Source organism: Plutella xylostella, chromosome 26, assembly GCF_932276165.1.
Source record: "Plutella xylostella chromosome 26, ilPluXylo3.1, whole genome shotgun sequence".
Classification (NCBI taxonomy): domain Eukaryota; kingdom Metazoa; phylum Arthropoda; class Insecta; order Lepidoptera; family Plutellidae; genus Plutella; species Plutella xylostella.
Window position 1 is genome coordinate 883,726 of NC_064006.1, and position 22,803 is coordinate 906,528.

At 40.3% G+C, this 22,803-nt stretch overlaps 2 protein-coding genes across 2 annotated transcripts in view; one reads left to right on the plus strand and one right to left on the minus strand.

Annotated features, from left to right (window-relative positions):
* Positions 1–479: 479 nt before the first annotated feature.
* The window catches only part of LOC105398363 (mitoferrin-1), a 38,357-nt gene continuing 16,033 nt past the window's right edge, over positions 480–22,803 (plus strand). The window contains exons 1-3 of the mRNA XM_048630517.1: positions 480–812; positions 6,317–6,402; positions 22,183–22,313. Coding sequence (XP_048486474.1) covers positions 696–812; positions 6,317–6,402; positions 22,183–22,313 — 334 coding nt within the window. The 5' untranslated portion in view covers positions 480–695. The remainder of the gene's footprint in view (positions 813–6,316; positions 6,403–22,182; positions 22,314–22,803) is intronic.
* Positions 4,734–5,418, minus strand: LOC105398362 (general odorant-binding protein 69a). The gene has a single exon (XM_011570439.3). The coding sequence runs from the start codon at positions 5,394–5,396 to the stop codon at positions 4,986–4,988; it is 411 nt and encodes a 136-aa protein (XP_011568741.2). The 5' UTR covers positions 5,397–5,418; the 3' UTR covers positions 4,734–4,985.

Genomic DNA, 22,803 nt, shown 5'->3' on the forward strand with positions numbered 1-22,803 from the left:
GTTAGCGTTTTATTTTAACTTCCTTTGCAAAGTAAGATACCTATAGGTTCCTACAAGTTACCAAATTCATATTGATCGCAGATAAAGATAAATTAAGAAAATGGCGGACGTTTAGCGGCGAAAAGTTATCTGGGTTTCATTTGGTCTATGTAATGGGGGCCACTTTTATTCATTGTTTCTCTTATTGGATTGGTTGAAACATGCACTCCTCCGAGTCCGAGACATAATATAGGTATTATTAAGTTTTTATAGAGCGTTTGAAGCGCGCTTTGTGGTATAGCGGGTAATATTTTTCAAAGGCGCGCGTTTCAAAACTCCTAATGTCCTAACAAGACGCCCGTTTTCAATAATACGCAATATGGTGGCACTCAGAACAATGACTTAACGCCCAATAGCATGACTCAATATTTTCTAGTGTGGAAAACGTGATCGCAGCTTTAGCCTGTGTTTTTGAACGGTGAATGAACGAAACCGAAACGTCAAAATATAATCAGAAAAAAATTGAACGATTCGCAATTTCTCGTGTGCGCTCGCGAGTTGTGTTGAAAAATTTTTATTTAAAATTTTCTGATGACTTTGATACGAAAATAGTGCAGTGAAAATGATATTGCGGATTAGGTAAAATTCAGTTGCACCGCCGCTTACATCCTGAACCTGTGTTTATTTTGTGCTAAGTGTCAGTATTAGTTAGTATTATGAACTTTGAAGACTATGAAACCCTTCCAACCCAAAGTTCAGTCACACACATGACTGCTGGAGCCATAGCGGGGATCATGGAGCACTGCATCATGTACCCGCTGGACTCCGTAAAGGTAAGACCTTGAACCCAGGCGAGAGTCGGCCGTAAATTACTATTTTCCTGCTCGACATAACCTCAAAATATTTGACAGCCGTAGGATTACGCCACCAATTTCACAAAATCCTATTCGGGATTATGTAAAGACTAGGTCAAAGATAGAACTAGCACTGCAATTTCTCTTAAATTACAATAATAATATTAAGTTTCCATTTCGGCAGGATGATCTTGCTTTCCTGTCACTTATTGTTGTTGTTAAAATCGTAGGATAAATTGGAGTAATTATACCTTTTTACCGTCATTTATACTAACGGATAGTGCTAAATGATTTGCAAAACAATAATAAATACGTAAAATTGGAATTCCAGGTATAAAGACATCCTACTAGGAAAAATAATAAGTTTCAATATCATTCTCATAATTTGATCAAAACAAAAGGAAAATAGTTTGTATGCTACATTTATTTCATAATATTTCTGATAATAACCCAGGGCATCATGTATAATGCTAAGAAACTCTTATAACTGACATGACTCAATGTTTTTCCACATGTGACCTTGCTTACAAGTTTTTGCTATAATTTGATATCCTTTTATGTAATAGCAATTACTACTATGAACATGCTAACTTTGTTCAATGCCTGAGTACCTATTTATACAGGGTATCCTGTAAATAGTGGACAAATAAAATGGGGTTGACTCAGAGGCTCAATATAATTATTATTTGATGAATTTCAGAAATTTACTTATTTAAAATTGGTCCTCCATAGTAAAGTCACTTAACCATAAAAAAAACTATTCATCCATCCATCAAAAAGTCATAGAATAATTTAACCCCCTTCTGTTGATCCACTATCTACTGGACACCCTATACATATTTAAAGTAAACTCTATTGATTATCATTATGCATGTTTATTTTAAGGGTGCTTTTCCACCAGAGATGTGATATGCAGCTATGCTGCGAAGATGTGATATCTACGCTACGAAAATATGTGACCGTTTCCACCAATACTACGCTAGGTAGCTGTGCGAGGAAGATGCGCTACGAAGATGCGCCGCCGCGAAGTAGCTGATACAAAATAACATTTTGCTTCCACGATGGCATGTCTACTTTCAGTGAAAAACGCGGGCATACTGTCTGCTCTGCACATACATAGCTACACCACTCGCGATGGTCCATAGCACATATCCATAGCACGCATCCATAGCACACATCCATAGCACGCATCATTCCATACAAAAAACATATCTTAGTTGAATCCGTTTCCACCAGTGCTAATGTGCACCAATAATATGATTGGTGGATATCAAACGCATCCATAGCATCGTAGCATAGCACATCTCTGGTGGAAAAGCACCCTTAGTACCGTAAACTCTGTATCATCATCAATTCATCAGCGGTCCTATGCTGTTCTAAACCTCTGCAGCATATTTCAGTAGAAGTTAAGTGCTCCACGTTTTTTTTTTTTTTTTGTAGGCACTGTAACATGCAATCGGTCTTGAGTGACCATAAGCAGTTGTTTTGTGTGTTTTTATGGCGTTTTAGGCACTCCCTCCCATCGTTGGGTTGCCTCCTTATTCAATTGGTCCTAGACCGTCCCAAATGTGCTTTCTTTTCAACCTTCTTATTGGAATACAACTGGTGAGGTCAGTAGCCAGCTTGTTGGGGTGATCAGCAATCCTATCTCTTTAGGCTCTTGACAGGTTTTCCAGTGCTCCACGTTAACACTTAATTTAACCCTTAAACGGCCGTGTCTACTCAAATTATTTCATCAGTTTTCTACATTAACTCAACTGGTTATAGTCTATGGCTGATTAGGGGTTAACTCTTGGTTCTTTGAGCATCAACAAATTGACTGCTCACATGAAGACTCCAGACGGGATGCACTGCAACACAGAGTGAAAATTATGGCTTCTGTATTAACCCAGATAAATGCATGCCCCATCAATCAGATGTGTGTATCTAATGAGAATTGAGATATACGTATTACATAGTGTGGTTTATAAAGAATTAAAAATAAGAGGTAGTAGAAGTGGGGTATAACTTGTCGAGCCTTTTGACATTCCATCTAGTTTATATGTAAATATTGTTGTACAAGTATTATAATTATGTTTTGTAACTATAATAATTAAGGGTCATCTTACTCATTTGCTAATTATTGTTTTTATTTATTTGTGTATACTGTCACTGTGTCACAATATTGTTAAGCTAATATTTGGATGATTAATGAGTTTATAGTTTGTATATCACACAAATGTATCAAACCAGAGTGTGCCCACATGCTTACTGATATTAACAGAATTGATATTTAGGTATACAGTGTACACACATAAGATGTATATGTCCATTCCTACATAGCAACATGGTCAGATACAAATATACTGGCAGTTAAAGGTATTATATCCATCTAAAAAACTATATTATTTTGTTTTGGTGGTAAACTAAAAGACAGACAGACATGCTGCTAAGTGAAACATAAGCAGCTAGATATTAGTGTTGCCACGAATAGTGATTTGGCCGAATACCGAATACCGAATATTTGGCCGGCGCTCTCAGCCGAATACCGAATATTCGGCCACCGAATATTCGGCAGGTGATCCAGTATAATTCAATAAGTTAAAGTTTTATTTAAAAAGTGTTCTTCTTAATCTTACGGCCGATCCATATAACTGGTTGACCACCAGTTGTACCAACTCGAATCAGTAGCCAAACCTTATATATTTTGTTAAAAAATACCTGTGTCTCAGTAGCAGGTAAGTATTGTATATTTTATGAAGAAAATCGCAACTGTCGTAAGCGCGATGTTGTATTCAGCTTTTCGCAATTAATTATTGTTTGATAGTTAAATGTTTCGATTAAATTGATTTTTTATTCCTTTTTGTGAGATATTTGCTACTTTTTTAAGTATTCGGTATTCGGCCGAATACTACTTACTATTCGGCCGAATACCGAATACTGAAAAAACTGGCCGAATAGGCCGAATACCGAATAGTTGCCGAATATTCGTGGCATCTCTACTAGATATTACACAAAACTGCTCTAAGCCTTTTCCATCTAACCAGTTTGTTATCAAAGGGTGTTTGTCAAATGGGCCCCTGCTAAGCTTCTTTCCTTTTTTCTGTTTGAGAACTCCCACTTTAAACAATAAATAGTTTTCTGCTGGACATGAGCCTCCTCCAAGATTGGAGGGATCCATCTGTTCTTCATTTCTTGGTGAAAAACACTAGAGCTTATCTGGGGTTTGTCACGCTTGCGAAAGGATGAGCATAGCATCAGTCTATGACTTTCCAGGGGCTACGTGCTATGGCTCCTTTCTTGGACCCCATAATCCCCATGCTTGGCAGGCAGATCAGAGATATTATGGCACAACACAGAACATTAAACCTTCTGGGACAAATATCTATTCTCTGTGGGGGTGTAACTACCTGCACCTGGCTCTCTCGAGTGGAACCATTGTGCATATCCCCAAGGTCTAAACTGCTTTCCTAAGCTTGGACCATTTCCCACCATGCTGGTCCACTGCGGGTTGGTGGGTTCACATATCTAGAAGTGCTAAATCTAGATATGCAGGTTTCCTCACGATGTTTTCCTTCACCGTAAGAGCGATGGTATACATTGTACTTAAGTTAAAAGAACTCATTGGTACATGTCAGCGCCGGGATTCGAACCCACATATCTGGCGTGAGAAGCGGGCGCTTACCCGACTGAGCTACCACCGCTCGCATGCTTGGCAGGCAGATCGGAGATATTATGGCACAACACAAAACATTAAACCTTCTGGGACAAATATCTTTTATGGTGCCTTTAATAAAATATCTGTCCTAGCTAGGTTGAACCTTCAACGTAGCAGTCAGACACCAGTCACTCACCACTGTCCCGAGACTTTGTCATCCACTACTACCTAACACAGACAGGGAAGCAAAAAATACAACAAAATTTTATCTGCCTGCATAATAGTTTAATAAATCACCTACCACAAAACCTACTGCTATAATACTAAATGAAATAGAAGCACCTTAATGCAAAATACTATTGTAAAAAATGTCTAAGTAATAAATTAATCTACACTTTTTACTATTTAAAATAACAACTACAAATAACTACACCAACTGTAACACAGTTACAACTACACTAGAAGTTAAATGAAACTAACAACGATACAGGTCAATCCTACCTACACACAGAAACCTAAACTAAAAAGTAATCTGCCTTATTAGCCTTCTGCCAGCAGGCCTGGGTCTGAAACGCCGTGTCACAGTCATCAGCCCCCTTCTGTGTCCCGCACGCCCTCAAACTCTTCTCATTCTTGGCCTTAAAGTCTTCTGGAAGCAGCGCGAGTACTGCTTCAACATCCACCTCGCCTTCTGACATCATCCCGGCTGTTTCCATCACGCACTTGATGTAGCACTTGAGCTTCCCGTCTGGCATCAAGTCAGCTCCTCCGTTCACTTGGTCGATCAGCCCCATGTCCACTTCGGTCTCGGCACCGCAGTTGTCTCGGATCATCTTGGCTAGCTCAGCCATCTCCTCGTCCATGGCAGACACTGACACGACCAGGACTCCGAAGAGAAGAAGCGTCAGGACTTTGTGGCCCTCCATCGCGGGTAATTGATGGAAAACTAATGGGATGTGATTGTTTGTCTTTCCAGTTTTATATGGAGTTTTCAATGTCATGTAAAGGTAATTGGTGTGTATTAGATGGGACGCAGAGCGAAAATTACACCCGCTCTTGTTGGCTCGGCTATGATTAAAAAGCCGGTGTTTGTGTATGGCGTTTTCAGGCCTTTGCAGAACTGTAATTTTTTTTTCTCGTATCGTAGAGTCATATTTTTAAATTGTAGCGTACCCGCCTGCCGACCGGAAAATTGATTTTTATTGAGTTTTTTTTTGCTCGGTTATCATGCTGTTTATAGAATTTAATAAAGGGTCACAATTGTGGTGTTTAGCGTTAGTAAACGGATAATTTGCCTTTATTCGTGACTTCCTTCCGATAATGATGTATGTTTATCGCAGTTAAAATCATTTGTCGTTACAATCTTCTGAGAATGTGACCAAATACCTGTATTTCGCTATGTCTGACTTTGGTGACCCTCATATCTCTGGAAGATATCTACTTAGCTAGAAGTTCTACTTCGTACGTTGCTGTAGATGATAAAAGGTAAGCGTCCTATCGGTATCATACGTATCGGACCAGACGGATTTTCATAAATGTATGGAAAAACGGCGTCGGCAATGCCGATGAAGTGGACGCCCTTGTGTGAATTTCTTTACAAAGAATATTGAATGCGATGCGTCCGTTGCGTACGCTGAAAGGTGGACGCTGACCCTAAAGTATCGATGGTATGGTAGCCACTCAAAATATTGACGCAGCCATTAGCTGATGATGAACAATATTAGGCGGGTAGCCGGTAGTGGTTGGATGAGGAAGGCCGAGGAACGAGTGTTGCGGCGCTCCTTGGCAGTGGATGATTATTGGCTGATGATGAACAATATTAATACTAGTTTCCTTTCTTCCCCAGACTCGGATGCAGTCTTTACGGAGCGCACACAATAGCACGATCACAGAGACGTTTCGATATATGGTTCGAACTGAAGGACTGTTAAGGTAAGACTTTTAATCTTGATATTTTCTACAGTAATCTACAACATTGAGGCCCAGTTTCTGACTTCTGTATATGTAGGTACCGAAGCACGGGAGCCCAGGGCGCGCAATCTTTAAATACGCCCCTGAAGGTACCGAAGCACGAAGTTAAATATTATACTCAAGTACTGCTTAACTTGATATTCTCAGGTGTGAAACTACTACCAGCACTACTATTGGACCAATGAATATGATTAGTAGGCACGTAGCATAGCACATATCTACTGGAACAGGACGGTTATATTACTCTACTAGCTGTTCCCGCGCGCTTCACTTCGCCTTAAAAAGTTTTCCCGTGAGAATTCCGGGATAAAAAGTAGCCTATCTTCTTTCCCAGGGTCTAGAGTAGTCTAGACCGTATGTATACCAAATTTCATTCAAACCCGTTCAGTAGTTTTGGCGTGAAATAGTAACTGACATACACAGTTACTTTCGCATTTATAATATTAGTTAGGATACTGACGAAAAACAAACGAACGAGAGCTGTCGTGCAATCGGCACGTTTAATGCAACGATAAAGAGTCGTGGCTATTTATGAAGCATGGAAAATCAACAGCATGGAATTATTAGTTTAGAATTAGCAAAAGTAATAGTAATAAACATGCCAGTTAGAGGGTTTTACATATGGAAACATATTTTTCGTCATATAGATTAACCCCCCATTGAGAGCGGTGGCAGCTCAGTCGAGTAAGCGCCCGCTTCTCACGCAAGAGATGCTGGTTCGAATCCCGGCGCTGACATGTTCCAATGAGTTCTTTGAATTTAAGTACAATCTATACCATCGCTCTTACGGTGAAAGAAAACATCGTGAGGAAACCTGCATATCTAGATTTAGCACATCTAGATATGTGAACCCACCAACCCGCAGTGGACCAGAGCGTGGTGGGAAATGGTCCAAGCTTAGGAAGGCAGTTTAGACCTTGGGGATATCCCCCTTTGTGCATATGCACAAAGGTTCTATTCGAGAGAGCCAAGTGCAGGTACTGAAACCCCCACAGAGAATAGAATAGAATAGAATAGAATAACCCCCAGCACCCTTCCTTATGCTTTCCGACGGGTGGCTCGTTGGAAGCGTATAGTTCGATCCGTGGTTTCTAATTTCCGTCGTGTATTAAGTCTTGTTGTTTACAAATTATCCATGTTGGTGGACGTAGTATGAGTTGTATGCAAATCGGGTAGTGTTGACCTTGCACTAGTGACGCGTGGAAGTGATTAGTTTTATTCAAAATCGTTTAAATTAAGTTTCAATGTCAATGTCAATATTGTATTGTTTCTTTGAACTCTCTTGAGCTAATCGGCAGCTATGTACTATATTTTACCCGTTACAAAGTTAGTATTGTCTGACTCTGCATTTATAGATCTAAGTAATTAAATTTCCTATTCAGAGTCATGTGATATCATGCCCTGTAGATAGCGGTATACCGGTTTGGGCCTTAAAGCTGATTGGCAGCAGTTGTAGACTCATCGGTGAAGTAACAGATATAAATTGCTTTTTAGCAATAAGTCCGCCTTTGTGCGCAAATTATTAGCTATGTTTTTAAATGCTTCCATGTAAAAATTGTTTTTTGTGTGCAATAAAGTGTATATAAATAAACATGCTGTACACGTAGGTTTCGGCGTAGTTTACCTTTTTTGAAACATCCTGTATATGATATTCTATGATAAATAGCCGATGAAACTGGTTCAAACTTCGGCAAAACAGTAAAAACCCAAAACAGATCAAGCTCAGAGCTCACCACACAATAAATTCGGTGTTATTTAATTTGATATCTCGCGTTTCGGTTATCTCTTATCACAGTACGTGCAGGCAAGTTTAAACAAAGCCGAAGTATTCGTTATCTATGGCCACTTACTGTACGATGTTGTCACGCCTGATACTATGTACTAATACCTACCGAAAGTTATTATTAGACGCCGGGTAAATTGTACTATCTTGCTGCATTACTGCACTGTAAATTAGGCAGCCTACTTTTGTATGGTTTATCGTAAACACTGGACTGTGTAATTGCATGTCCAGGTTTGATGATCCTGTTCCAATGTGTTTGGGAATTTAGTCGTCATCAACTGAAGGTAAACAATTGAGCCTTTTACGCTTATCCAACTGGCCAATCATTTCATCATGGGGAACAATATGGCTGAAATCCATCCCACGGTTCGTTCCATAATGTTTATCATTTCGTAATAATTCAGACTCTTACTCCAATATCTGTTAACGTGGCTGGAAGTTATCTGTAGCCGCCGACTTTTTTTTTTCACGGTAGCAGTACAAGTGTGCCTTTATCGCGTTTTTATTTCAGCCAGGTTCTAAAGGTGACTGATAGGTAATAAGTTTTCTTCCACTCGAGATGCATATTTTTTTGCGGAAAGACGCTTAGATAACAAGAAGTCATCGAAGTATATCACGTATTGACCCCTGGGATTGGGAAAGTGATAATTTTTTGATAATTAGCGGTGTAAAGAGGTTAAATCGGCGCATGATTTATACAAAAGACGAGGAATTAAGTTTCAGTGATTGAAAAGGAAATAGAATGCCAAAAAACTGATTTGTAGATCTGTAGTTTAGTAAACTTTCGTTAACTGCTTCTTGTATCATAATATATCAAGAACCCTCGTTTGTACCAGCAGAATAGCATGCACAGAAAATGCACCGTCATGCTTTTCATGGTCATAATTATGTTATTGTTAGCGTCTACGATCAACATAACGTTGTCAATCGATTGAATGAATCATAGAAAGTATAAGATTCACAGTGATAAGGATATACACGTATCGTTGTTATCGTTGCAATTTCATAATCAATTGTAAAGATGAAGTAACGGCAATTTCTCTTATAGAATACATACATTATAAGTATATTCATATCCAGAATATTCAGAAATCTACCAGACATATTTTTTAACCTGGACCTAAAAAGAAGGGTGTTAGGTACAAGGGTGCGTCTGTGTCTACTGTCTTGACATCCAAGCAAGCTCTCGACACTTAAGCGAATGAATGAACCAATAGTATTCAAACACGGCTAAACATCCTACTCTTTACGTACAACGCTCAAAAGTAATGTCTTGAGTAAACTGACGTAAATTCATTCATCAAACACCCCCAATAATAGGCCAGGGGTTTAAAAATAAAATAACTACATTTAGTATTGATGTAGGCGCAAGTGAGAGATATAACTGTGTCTAGAGTCAAAGGTCAAAATCGATATCTGTGGCCAAGTCTATTATAACCACGGGCCAATTTTAGACGAGTTGACTCACTGATATTTGATTTGTGTTTGTGAAGCTCTAGTAGAGAACATCGGTGGAAATAGGTGAAGTGAAAGTTATGTGGGAAAGGAAGAAACCTTTCATAATAATCCTCACCATCACACCCCATCACGTCCCCACTGCTGGGGCACGGGTCTCCTTCCAATGAAGGAAGGGTTTTAGGCCTAGTCCACCACGCTGACCTAGTGCGGACCCCAACACAGACAAGATTTTGTACTAAACTAAATATTATTGTTATCTGCCAATAACAGTCACCACAAAACTAATTTTGTAGAAAATTAATATTCACCAAGTAAATCCCGAATGGAGCCGCCCCGAGTGACGTTTCAATTGAACTTTGTATACGTCAGGCACAGACTGGGTGGTCAGCGACTGACGCTATTCTGACAGGCTCTAGACCAGCTCTGGTGTTGGTCACTATAGTAAATATTCAATAGTCAATAGACAAACACACTGTATATTCTGATCTTGGTGTGTGCCTACCTCATTACCTTATAATTTGCAATTATGAAAAACATGGCTTTTGTAAAGTGTTAATGCAATAGCGTAAAAATGAATTTTCATACGTCGCTTCAGGACTGCCCACTGAAAGTAGGTCAATCACTGAAGGTAACGCAATTCGTATAATTGATTTAAAATTGCAATTACTATGCGAAGTATCGAATCGCCTGCTTGTAAATAAAATACTAACTGATAAAACAAACTGTTTAGTTTTAAGTTCGTCATAATTATATGTCTGTATATCCGGGTCTCACCTCACAAAGTCTGAAATAAATGAAGCATTAGATGTATGCATTAGGCAGTCTCAACTAATATGTGATATGGAAAAACTTAAATCGTTATGTCCATTCCTTGATGATAAGGGAATTATGAGAGTTGGCGGCAGACTTCAAAATGCAAGCCTTGACCATGATGCAAAGCATCCAATTATTCTCCCTCATAAGAGTCATTTCACAAATTTAGTGGTAGACGACGCACACAAGAGGACATTGCATGGAGGACCCACTCTTATGTTGAATCATTTACGCACAAAATATTGGATAGTAGCAGCCAAGAAACTTGTAAAAGCTCACGTTCATAATTGTGTCAAATGTGTTCGACATGCAGCAGCAACAAAGACTCAATACATGGGTCAACTACCAGAAAGCAGAGTCACCCCGTCTAGACCATTTTTACACAGTGGAGTAGACTTTGCCGGACCCATCAACGTTCGAATGTCCAAGGGTCGGGGCAATAGATCCTACAAGGGCTATATATGTGTCTTCATATGTATGGCAACTAAAGCTATACACTTAGAAGCAATCAGCGATTTAACAGCTGAAGGGTTTATTGCTGGATTTAAGAGACTAGTGGCTCGTCGCGGCCACGTCAGTGATGTTTGGAGCGACAACGGTACCAACTTTGTTGGGGCATCTAGGGAACTCCACAAGCTAGTCTCAGCTGAAAATTCCTCAGTAGCAGTTGAGATTCAAGAGTGGTTGAGTGATAATAGCGTCACATGGCATTTTATTCCTCCCCATGCACCGAATTTTGGCGGGCTGTGGGAAGCAGGAGTGAAATCCACTAAGTTTCATTTAAGGCGAGTGATAGGTGACTCAACTTTGACTTATGAAGAATTAGCTACTACTTTAGCTCAGATAGAGGCGTGCCTGAATTCTAGACCCCTTTCAACATTGTCTGATGATCACCAGGACCCCACACCGCTCACACCAGGCCACTTTTTAGTCGGTGAACCATTGGTGATTGTTCCTGAACGCAATTATGAGTTATGTAACATATCATCATTGAAACGGTGGCAATTAACTCAAAGGATGGTGCAAAATTTTTGGCGCAGGTGGTCCAATGAGTATTTAGTGTATTGCATGCAAAGGTACAAATGGTCCAAGGTCATTCCCGAACCTAAACTTGGAGATGTTGTTTTGATTAAGGAAGATAATCTTCCTCCTGCTCGGTGGTTATTAGGCAGAGTGGTTGCGAAACATCCAGGATCAGACCAGTTAACTCGTGTAGTAACCTTAAAATGTAATGGATCTCTTATTAAACGCCCAACATCAAAATTATGCATACTACCGATAGCAAGTTAAGTTGGGTATCATGCATAGGTTTACTAGTTATGTACAATCAATGAAAGTTAAGTTTATGTTTTTAATTTTGTTAATTTTAATGTTATCAAGTGGTTTATTGATGTAAACCGCCCTTGACCTCATGGTGGGCGGTAAATGGAAGAACGGCACCGCGTTCTTGGTGGGCGGAATGTTTAGTTTTAAGTTCGTCATAATTATATAATGTTAATGTTTTTAGTTCATGTGCCAACAGATGTCACTATCCCTTACCGTACATCGCGGTATTAAGATTTCTTTGGTTTTAATGACTTTGTGCTTGATATAATTAAACGTTACTTCTGTCAGCAAATAGTGGTTTGACTTGGACTTGTTCACAAACAACCGACTGATATTTGATTTTATCATTTATCAGCCAAGGTTAAAACTACAAAAGTGTTTAGTCGCCACTTTAAATATTTTAAAGTACTATATAGTAAAACTCTTCCGACTATTCAAGCTTGGAAGGGATTCATTTATGTACAACTCCCGGATTTTCATGATTTTGCGTTCACCTATAGTTTAGGCATTTTCAAAAGATATTGAAATAAAGTATCTTATTTTTGTTTACAATAATGCTCGGGCGGTGCTTTTTCAGAGGTATTTGCGCTTGAGCGTATTATTCCTATCTCTATTACTATAAATTAATTTACTATAAGTAATTGCGGTTTGATTCACAAGCCCGCAATGGTTGAATGTGGCAGCGATTAGATACCGTATCTGACGACGATGTGCGAAAATTGCAAAATTATCACTCTACTTGACACATATATGCAGTGTTATCTAAATAAACTTATTCTGATGTGTGAGCGACTGATCATAAAGTGAATTTCATAAACTACATACTATAGATAGCAATGTTAGCAGATAGATTTTCCTGAAATTCAGGATAATGGGTAAATGATTTAAACTCACTCTGAGTGCTATGGAAATAGGTATGCGCAGAAATTCTGTGAAGAAATAAATGAGGTATTTCGTAAGAGAACTAGAATAACTGACATAGCTCTTAAAATTTGCAAGGTGAAATGGCAGCGGGCATTTATTTATCGGTGGGGTAAGGGGTAAATTAGGACTGATGACCACGAGCAGGCAAGCGTAGCGTGGGACGCCCTCCGTCCCGACGACGACCTTACGACCTTAGACAGCTAGCTGGTAGTTTCTGGATGAGGAAGGCAGAGGACAGAGTATTGTGACTTTACTATTGTGACTTTACTATTACTGTCTGGTTATTACATTACATTATTATTCATTATTTACATTATTCTGGCATTTTAAGTGAGATTGCTAGTTCCTGCAAATTGCTCACTCGAATCGAACTGTTATGCGTGTTCCCTTAAGGTCTAATCTACGACCACTATCATAAAAATCAAGGTCGTTTGGTAGTGGGGGAGGGGGTAGATAGTGACGTCCCCCACTGTCAATGTCAATCGATCGTATTTAATAGACCGGCACGAATCCGATAAAATCATTTTATAAAATCTGTGAATGGAGCGATATGACGCGGCTGGACAATGTATAAATTCCACTCTGTATGTATCTGAAAAATATCTAAAATTATCAGTATCGAATTAAAAAAATTAAAAGAATACTCTAGAACTCTATTTTTGCCGTTCATAGAAGTTTTAGTATACTTAATTAGCCTCCAAACCCAAACATTATTGAGTTGTTTTTTTAAACAAAGAATAAAGATCTTCCTATCTATTATATTATTCGTCGTACATACATACATCAATACCTATAAAAAATTTTGAAGATCGTCATACTTAACTCCAAAGATAGACTCCACAAGTAGGTACCTACAAAGTTACCTCATATCACGGTCATTTTTTTATATTTACCTATCTAATAATCTTTTAAAGTTGGTATATTTTAGGATACCTAAGTAATTACTATGTTTTATAAATATACCAGACGGGTACACTACATAAATCCGAATTACTTTTTTACGAATATGAAATAACGATTTTTAAAATTATGAATTTCATAGTTCTAGTAAATTTTAAGTTTCCGAATAACGAAAATTACGAACAATTGATAAACGAAATTTTAAACAACAGATTTATTAAAATGACCAAAGTAATTTTTTCGAATGCTATAATTTCGATGTTTTAAATGTACGATTTTTATTATATCGAATTGTTTAAATAACGAATCCCAAAGTTTTAATATTCCGAAAACACGAATCCCCGAATGTTACTTAGTAAACAATTAAACATTAATTTCGATTTTTATAAATAAATATTTAAAAAATCGTTATTTCAATATTTTGTAAATTAGGTACATATTCGGTGTTTTAAATTCGCAAAAAAAGTTTCGGAATTTTTGGGTGTTCTCATACCAGACGCTACAAAATTCTCAAACATCATACTTTGATTTTTTTAAATAATTTGTTAAGTTTAATTTAAAGTTCTTACTTTACTTTTTTGGAAAACATGTACTCCAACGCATTTCTTCTTTGTTAGGAATCGGTAGGTTTGCGAGATAAATTCATTATACACGATAGAGCAATAGCGAGTCAATGATTGTCACTGAACGAAGTTACTCGCGGAGTCTCGGTGGATCTAGGACTCATATTAATCCCTATAGTCTATGTGAGTAAGTGATAAGAAGATAAATAGTTGTATCAAGTGATTAAAAGAAAGAAGGGAAATATGGGATTTAGTTACAAAATGTAGGTAATTTAAATTATCGTTTGGTATGTTTAAGAGTAGAGTATAGCACTTGCTCGTCCATACAAAAAGAGAAAACGTTTTACTACCCCTAAATATTATCCAATCTCCATGATTTTTTAATATGTTATTGACACAAGGAATAACTAGGTTTATAGGTTTTCCTTTTTTCAAAATTTTCTATAGATTCAAACTTATAGGCACCTCAAATAATGTTTTTTTTGTGATTGCGACTTTGTTGAATTAAGCCGTTTGTGGATCAATAACAACGTATTTTTTTTAAAAAAGCGAAACCTATAAACCTAGAATATATTAAGCTGAAGCGATTGACACTAAAATCAAAGAGATCGGTTGATATTTAGTTAGTGTAAAACGTTTTCTCCCAAAACCAGAATTTCATCAAGAAAAGTACCTATTGTCAGTCCCGAGCTGCAGTGCTCTCTATCGCACGATTGAGGGTCGGGGGGGGAAGCAAAGCACACGTACGATAGGGATGTCCATAGTGAAGTCGATAGTAGAGATGGGATACTACCTGCGTTATCGATATCTATAGATATACACAGGATGTCCCATGTTAAATTGCACATCCGAATCATAGTGACACAACTCGTCATTCTAAACATCTTTTGTTTTAAGACTTTTGATTGTTTGCGAATTTTATTTTTGCTAATTCATATAGAAACTTTGTTGGCTATGAGATTTTTTACTATAGACAGTAGATTTTTTTTCACGAATTTACAAAAGTCGTAAAACAAAAGTTTTTTAGAATAACAAATTAAGTCACTATAATTTGGATGTGCACTTTAATTTGGGACACCCTGTATATAAAAAGATGTGAATAGGAAAAGTTTAAAGTACTAGTAGGTTTTCAAGCAAAAAAATGACTAGTTACTATATTATATTTAATCCTCACTCAACATGGATTAGGTTACTTAGGAAATTTTATTTACTTACATCTAAACTAACATAGTTACTTACATAAAAATATAATACTTACTTACTTACTATAAATTGACTTGAGGCCACAAAAGCGAATAATAAAATGTATTCTATGATATAATTACTTAGGTAAGTATACTAAGACATCATCAGCCAATAATCATCCACTGCTGGACATAGGCCTCTCCCAAGGAGTGCCACAACACTCGGTCCTCGGCCTTCCTCATCCAACCACTACCCGCTACCCGCCTAAGGTCGTCAGTCCAGCGAGCAGGAGGGCGTCCCACGCTGCGTTTGCCTGTTCGTGGTCTCCACTCGAGAACTCGTCTACCCCAACGGTTATCGGTTCTTCGGCAGATATGACCAGCCCACTGCCACTTCAGCTTGCATATTTTGACAGCTATGTCGGTAACCTTAGTCCTCTGACGGAAAACCTCATTTCTGATACGATTCATCAGAGAAACCCCAAGCATAGCTCTCTCCATAGAACGCTGAGCGACTTTAAATCGGTGGACCAGTCCTACCGTCAGTGTCTACGTCTCTGCACCATACGTCATCACTGGCAGGACGCACTGGTTGAAGACTTTTGTCTTCAGGCTCTGAGGAATGGCCGAGGAGAATATGTGACGAAGTTTCACGTAAACAGCCCAACCCAGTTGGATGCGCCTTGCAGCCTCCTTGTCGAAGTTGCTTCTGCCTAGCCGAATAGTCTGCCCGAGGTAGACATATTCTTGCACAACTTCGATTGTTGCCTCACCAACGGCGACCGGCTCCGGTTTGATGTGAGCATTGTACATGACTTTCGTCTTGTCCAAGTTCATACCGAGGCCTACACGTCGGGAAGCAGCATTTAGGCCACTTAGCATCCAGCTGAGTTCCTGCAGAGATTCTGCCATAATAACGATGTCGTCCGCGAAGCGGAGGTGTGACATGTACTCGCCATTTATACATTTGCCATGTCCTTTCCAGTCCAACGTCTTAAAGACATCTTCCAATGCATTGGTGAACAGTTTCGGAGATATCACATCCCCCTGTCTCACTCCACGTTGCAGTTGGATAGGTCTTGTCTTGTGGTCCTGTACTTGGACAGTCATAGTAGCGGCGTTGTACAGACATCTCAACACCTCGATATAGCGCCAATCGATTTGGCATCTCTGCAAGGATTCCAAAACTGCCCAGGTCTCGATGGAGTCGAAGGCTTTTTCATAGTCCACAAAGGCTGATTATACTCTTCGGTCTTCTGTATAATCTGCCTTACTGTGTGGATGTGGTCTATTGTACTAAAGCCTTTTCGAAACTGAAACTCGTCTAACTTTTGGGCAAGACGGTTCGTGATAACCCTTGAGAACAGCTTGTATATGTCGCAGGCAACTGGTTTAATCTTCTGTTTGATTGAACCACTAGCCCGTTCATTGGATGGCGCTATTCAGTTGTATGACTAAAGGACAACTCGTCAAGTCGTTGATTGTAACGTCCGACGTCTTGACTGAACGTCATTCAGCGAAGTCGTTGAATGGGATATTCTATTCTATTCTATTCTATTCTCTGTGGGGGTGTAAGTACCTGCACCTGGCTCTCTCGAATGGAACCTTTGTGCATATCCCCAAGGTCTAAACTGCCTTCCTAAGCTTGGACCATTTCCCACCACGCTGGTCCACTGCGGGTTGGTGGGTTCACATATCTAGATGTGCTAGATCTAGATATGCAGGTTTCCTCACGATGTTTTCCTTCACCGTAAGAGCGATGGTATACATTGTACTTAAGTTAAAAGAACTCATTGGTACATGTCAGCGCCGGGATCGAACCCGCATCTCTGGCGTGAGAAGCGGACGCTTACCCGACTGAGCTACCGCCGCTCGCCCGACTGAGCTACCGCCGCTCACCCGACTGAGCTACCGCCGCTCACCCGACTGAGTTGAATGGGATATAGTGTAGCAACTTTGTAATGTCTGGTTAGGGTGAACATCACCAGACAAGAGTCAACAAAAAGACTATGTTACAAAGCTCTTATCTCACGAATTAACTAAACAATAACAATAAACGTACTATATTGTTGTTGTTGTTCATATTGTTGTTCATAATTATCCAGTTTCGCCACTTTTTTTCTTTGAAACTATCCGCCCGCGGCGTAATAATAGGTAAATCCATGTTGTAGCACTATTTTAACACGAATAACGCACTTTAAAGCTAATTTATTTGCAAAAAACTAACAATATAGGTGCTTTTTGTGTCAGCTGTTAGCTGTTAGACGCCATATTTGTTTTATTCACCACCTGACTGATTTTAAGTCAGCTAACTAGTTGGACGTTTTGTGACGCTTGTACAATCAACGTTCGGCCTAGTCATACAACTGAACAGCGCCATCCAATGAACGGGCTAGTGGTTCAATCAAACAGGAGATTAAACCAGTTGCCTGCGACATATACATGGCTTAAAAGCGAGATCGGTCTATAGTTCTTCAGAAGGGTTTTGTCACCCTTCTTAAAGAACAATACCACGACGCTCTCAGACCATGCCTCCGGTGTAATGTCATTGTGAAGAACCGAATTGAAGAGCCTCTGGAGCTGTTCGAGGATTGCAATACCTCCAGCTTTCAGAAGCTCTGTAGTAATTCCGTCTTCACCCGGAGCCTTGTTGTTTTTAAGCTGCTCAAGGGCTATCCTAATCTCGCCTATGTCGACGTCAGGGATGTCGTCAGTGTAGTGGCGTATTAGTGGCGCTCTGGAATCGGTGAGCTGAGCCACAGACTTCTGCGCGTGTGAAGCATAAAGTTGTCCGTAAAAACCTTCGATTTCGGCAAGAACCTCCGGCTTAGAGGCAACGATATTACCATCTGCAGACCTCAACTTCGTCAAGTGGCCTCTCCCAAGTTGCTGAACGAAGACTTTTGACCCCCGATTTTGCTCAATTGCTGCTTCTATGGCGCGTGTGTTGGAGCGACGGAGATCTCTTCGTATCAGCTTCTTTATAAGCTTGTTGAGTACCCGTAGTTCTGACGAAGTGTCACCTGCCGACGGAAATTCGCGTCTCTGCCTCATAAGCTCGAGTGTCTCGCTTGAAAGTTTAGACTCCTTGCTTTTGCTTCTCATGCTAAAAGAAATAAATACTTACTAAGACAACTCAAGATTTATAAACAGCCCCGAAACTTTATTAGTAGGTACTTATAAACTTATATTTTTACAAAACTATCATAATGTTTTTTTAGATTCACTGCATATATAGATGTAAATAACCTTACATACAAAATGATAGTCCAAGAACCGGCAAAAGGTCTATTTTCCAATAATCAAAAATCCATTTTATGTACTTACCTACTAACTCGTTACTAGGTAGGTAATTACCTACATAATAAAATACTTACTCACATGAAATTATCACTAATTACTTACATACTTCTTTCTATTTATCTTCAATAATTTCAAGTTTCGCTCACAAGTCACAACTCACAAGCACAACACAGAAATAATAATATGAAGGTAAGACGAAGACACTCCGTGTTTGGTCGCAATTTCTCGCCAACCGGCGCGGCGCGGTGGCGGCGCGGCAGCGTCCATCGATGTGTGCGTGACGCTACTTGCATGTGTGTGTGCGGTGCCCGGCGCGGGCGAGTGCACGAGCGACAGCAATACCTTTCCTAAATACCTATTTCGCTAGGATCGCGAAGCTATACTCTCCTCTTAAGAAAGCGGGACATTTTTGCCCTCGCGGGGGACAGCGGGACGCACATCTTGAAAGCGGGACTGTCCCGCCCAAAGCGGGACGTATGGTCACGTTACTCATACCTAAATATTCTTGTTCAATTATTTAATTAAACTACATTGTGATATCAACAATTTGCATACAAGTGTGAGATAACACGCGTTGGTTCAAGTGTTTTATTGTTCCTATGCAAAGTGAATTTATGTCAATATCGCACAGTATGCAATATTTTTTTCCTCAAATTTTTGTTTATTTCCTGAAATGTTGATGTTTTGGTACTCGTAACTCCTAAAGTACGGAAATTTTAAATCTATGTGTTAGGGTCCGCTCCGATAGGAAATCAGGTTTTTTAGCTCACCCGAAGAAGCAGAAATATATATGGGAAATAGTTCGTGTAAGCGAATTTAGCAAAGTTGTAGGTTGCAGGCAAAGTGCTGATGCATGGGGGTGGAGTTAAGGGGAAAGTGAAGGTCCCATTTTCAGTTTTTCCTTTTATATATATCGTAAATGGTGGCTCCTTGCAAAAAAATATGCTTTTACTCAAACAATATACATAAAATTCTCTACAAATAGGCGATTTAAGAAGGAAGGTGATTAAAACTATTCAAAGCCTGTAGATAACAACAGGTAACCTATCAGTTCAAATACATTTAAACATTTTTATTTACTTAAATTAACTACTTATCTTTTGGCACCTATCATGCGCATTTTGGAAGCTTTAATTAATTACATAATGAAACGATAGCCTGAGTTCAGAACTCTAGATAACCTAACCTGAATCCAAAACTTTAAACCCACTACTTAGTAAATAGGTATAGTAGTTTATCTGTTATTTCTACGAGAATAAATCGATGAGTCCAGAACAAATTATTATAGGTATTAAGTAAGTTTTTCCCAAAAGCTTCGATTCCTTATCATCACAACCCATCACGTCTCCACTGCTGTCTCCTTCCAATGAAGAAAGGGTAGCAGAAGGGGAACAGATACGAAGACAATAGCATCAAACTTATGATCCTCGTATTTTGGTCATCGGGTTAAAATTCCAAGGCCAGCCTTTGAATAGTTATTGTAATTGAAGTAAATCGATGAAAATGCCTATAAAAACGTAGCCGTAGGTAATCACGCCCTTTTGTATTAACATACAGTATTGGGGAAACGTTATTTATTTAGGTAATTGGTTTATTCGTATCTAAATAGTTACAATAATTGGAATTTGACATACCTAGATATAGTTATTCTGAAAATATCATGCCCTATGTTTATTCCTTTGTGAGGAAAGTCGACGATTATGTGCTCTTAATAAAGTCATATAATAAGGATTTACCAAACGAGCCACCTCGATTGATCCTATCACCTATACCTAAGGTCCAGTGCACACAGTTCACAAAATTTCAGTCATTCATAGACAAAATAATGTGATATCTTCTAGACAAATAACGGGCCCTCCTGGGATTCGAACCTTTGACGCAGTCGAGTTTTTAAGCGATGATCACTGCGGTATAAAACATGGTGTAGAAAGATATGTCCTACATTTCTATAACGAGTAAGAGCAGGTTGCTATACTGAGCCTACAGTTAAATGCAAATTTAAAACCTACTATACTACTTTTTTCTCCGGATTTGAACCCGGGACAACACAGTCCGCCGACTAAGATAGAACAGACAGTGCATTGATAACGTAAATTTCCAGGAAATTGGGATAATAATTCCATGAATGAAGATGTCTAACGATAGGCATTTTGGGAAGGCATTTTGCCTGCATCATCATCAGCCAATAATCATCCACTGCTGGACATAGGCCTCTCCCAAGGAGCGCCACAACACTCGGCCTCGGCCTTCCTCATCCAACCACTACCCGCCACCCGCCTAAGGTCGTCAGTCCAGCGGGCAGGAGGGCGTCCCACGCTGCGTTTGCCTGTTCGTGGTCTCCACTCGAGAACTCGTCTACCCCAACGGTTATCGGTTCTTCGGCAGATATGACCAGCCCACTGCCACTTCAGCTTGCATATTTTGACAGCTATGTCGGTAACCTTAGTCCTCTGACGGATAACCTCATTTCTGATACGATCCATCAGAGAAACCCCAAGCATAGCTCTCTCCATAGCACGCTGAGCGACTTTAAATCGGTGGACCAGTCCTACCGTCAGTGTCCACGTCTCTGCACCATACGTCATCACTGGCAGGACGCACTGGTTGAAGACTTTTGTCTTCAGGCTCTGAGGAATGGCCGAGGAGAATATTTGACGAAGTTTCCCGAATGCAGCCCACCCCAGTTGGATGCGCCTTGCAGCCTCCTTGTCGAAGTTGCTTCTGCCTAGCCGAATAGTCTGCCCGAGGTAGACATATTCTTGCACAACTTCGATTGTTGCCTCACCAACGGCGACCGGCTCCGGTTTGATGTGAGCATTGTACATGACTTTCGTCTTGTCCAAGTTCATACCGAGGCCAACACGTCGGGAAGCAGCATTTAGGCCACTTAGCATCCAGCTGAGTTCCTGCAGAGATTCTGCCATAATAACGATGTCGTCCGCGAAGCGGAGGTGTGACATGTACTCGCCATTTATACATATGCCATGTCCTTTCCAGTCCAACGTCTTAAAGACATCTTCCAATGCATTGGTGAACAGTTTGCCTGCATCCCGTAAAGTACTTTTATATGGACATGCCAACGAGATCCTGTAAAATCAGATATTCAAATTATTGGTCTACATTACTATCCCTTGCGGCTGTTATTTACTCTTTTCATGTGTAAATAGATTATTGTTCCCCTTAAAGTTTTGGATTAAATAGTAATTTTCTCAAACCACCGATTTAAGCAGGGTCGGTCGGTCGCTTGTCAAATCTTACGTAACTTGTATGTATCTGACAGATGTTTGACAGGCGAGCGACGCCGCTTATGGATTTTTAATTGCTAATGTGTCAGGACTAGGCCTAAACCCTTCCTTCATTGGAAGGAGACCCGTGCCCCAGCAGTGGGGACGTAATGGGTCGTGATGAATGTGTCAGTGGAGTTACGGCAGCATTTTGTAATATAAGTACCATGTATAAAATCTAACGTGTTTCTCCCGTGTTGCAGGCCCGTGCGCGGCATGTCCGCCGTGGTGATGGGCGCGGGCCCGGCGCACGCGTGCTTCTTCGCCACGTACGAGCAAGCCAAGCACACGCTGTCGCAGCTCACGCGGCACCGGCACGACCACATCACACACGGTAAGCACGGGAGGCCACGTCACACACGGGAGATAGAGGCCAAGCACACGCTGTCGCAGCTCACGCGGCACCGGCACGACCACATCACACACGGTAAGCACGGGAGGCCACGTCACACACGGGAGATAGAGGCCAAGCACACGCTGTTGAAGTGACGAGACACAGGCATGACCACATCACACACGGTAAGCACGGGAGGCCACGTCACACACGGGAGATAGAGGCCAAGCACACGCTGTCGCAGCTCACGCGGCACCGGCACGACCACATCACACACGGTAAGCACGGGAGGCCACGTCGCACACGGGAGATAGAGGCCAAGCACACGCTGTCGCAGCTGACGAGGCACCGGCACGACCACATCACACACGGTAAGCACGGGAGACCACGTCACACACGGGAGATAGAGGCCAAGCACACGCTGTCGCAGCTCACGCGGCACCGGCACGACCACATCACACACGGTAAGCACGGGAGAACACGTCACGCA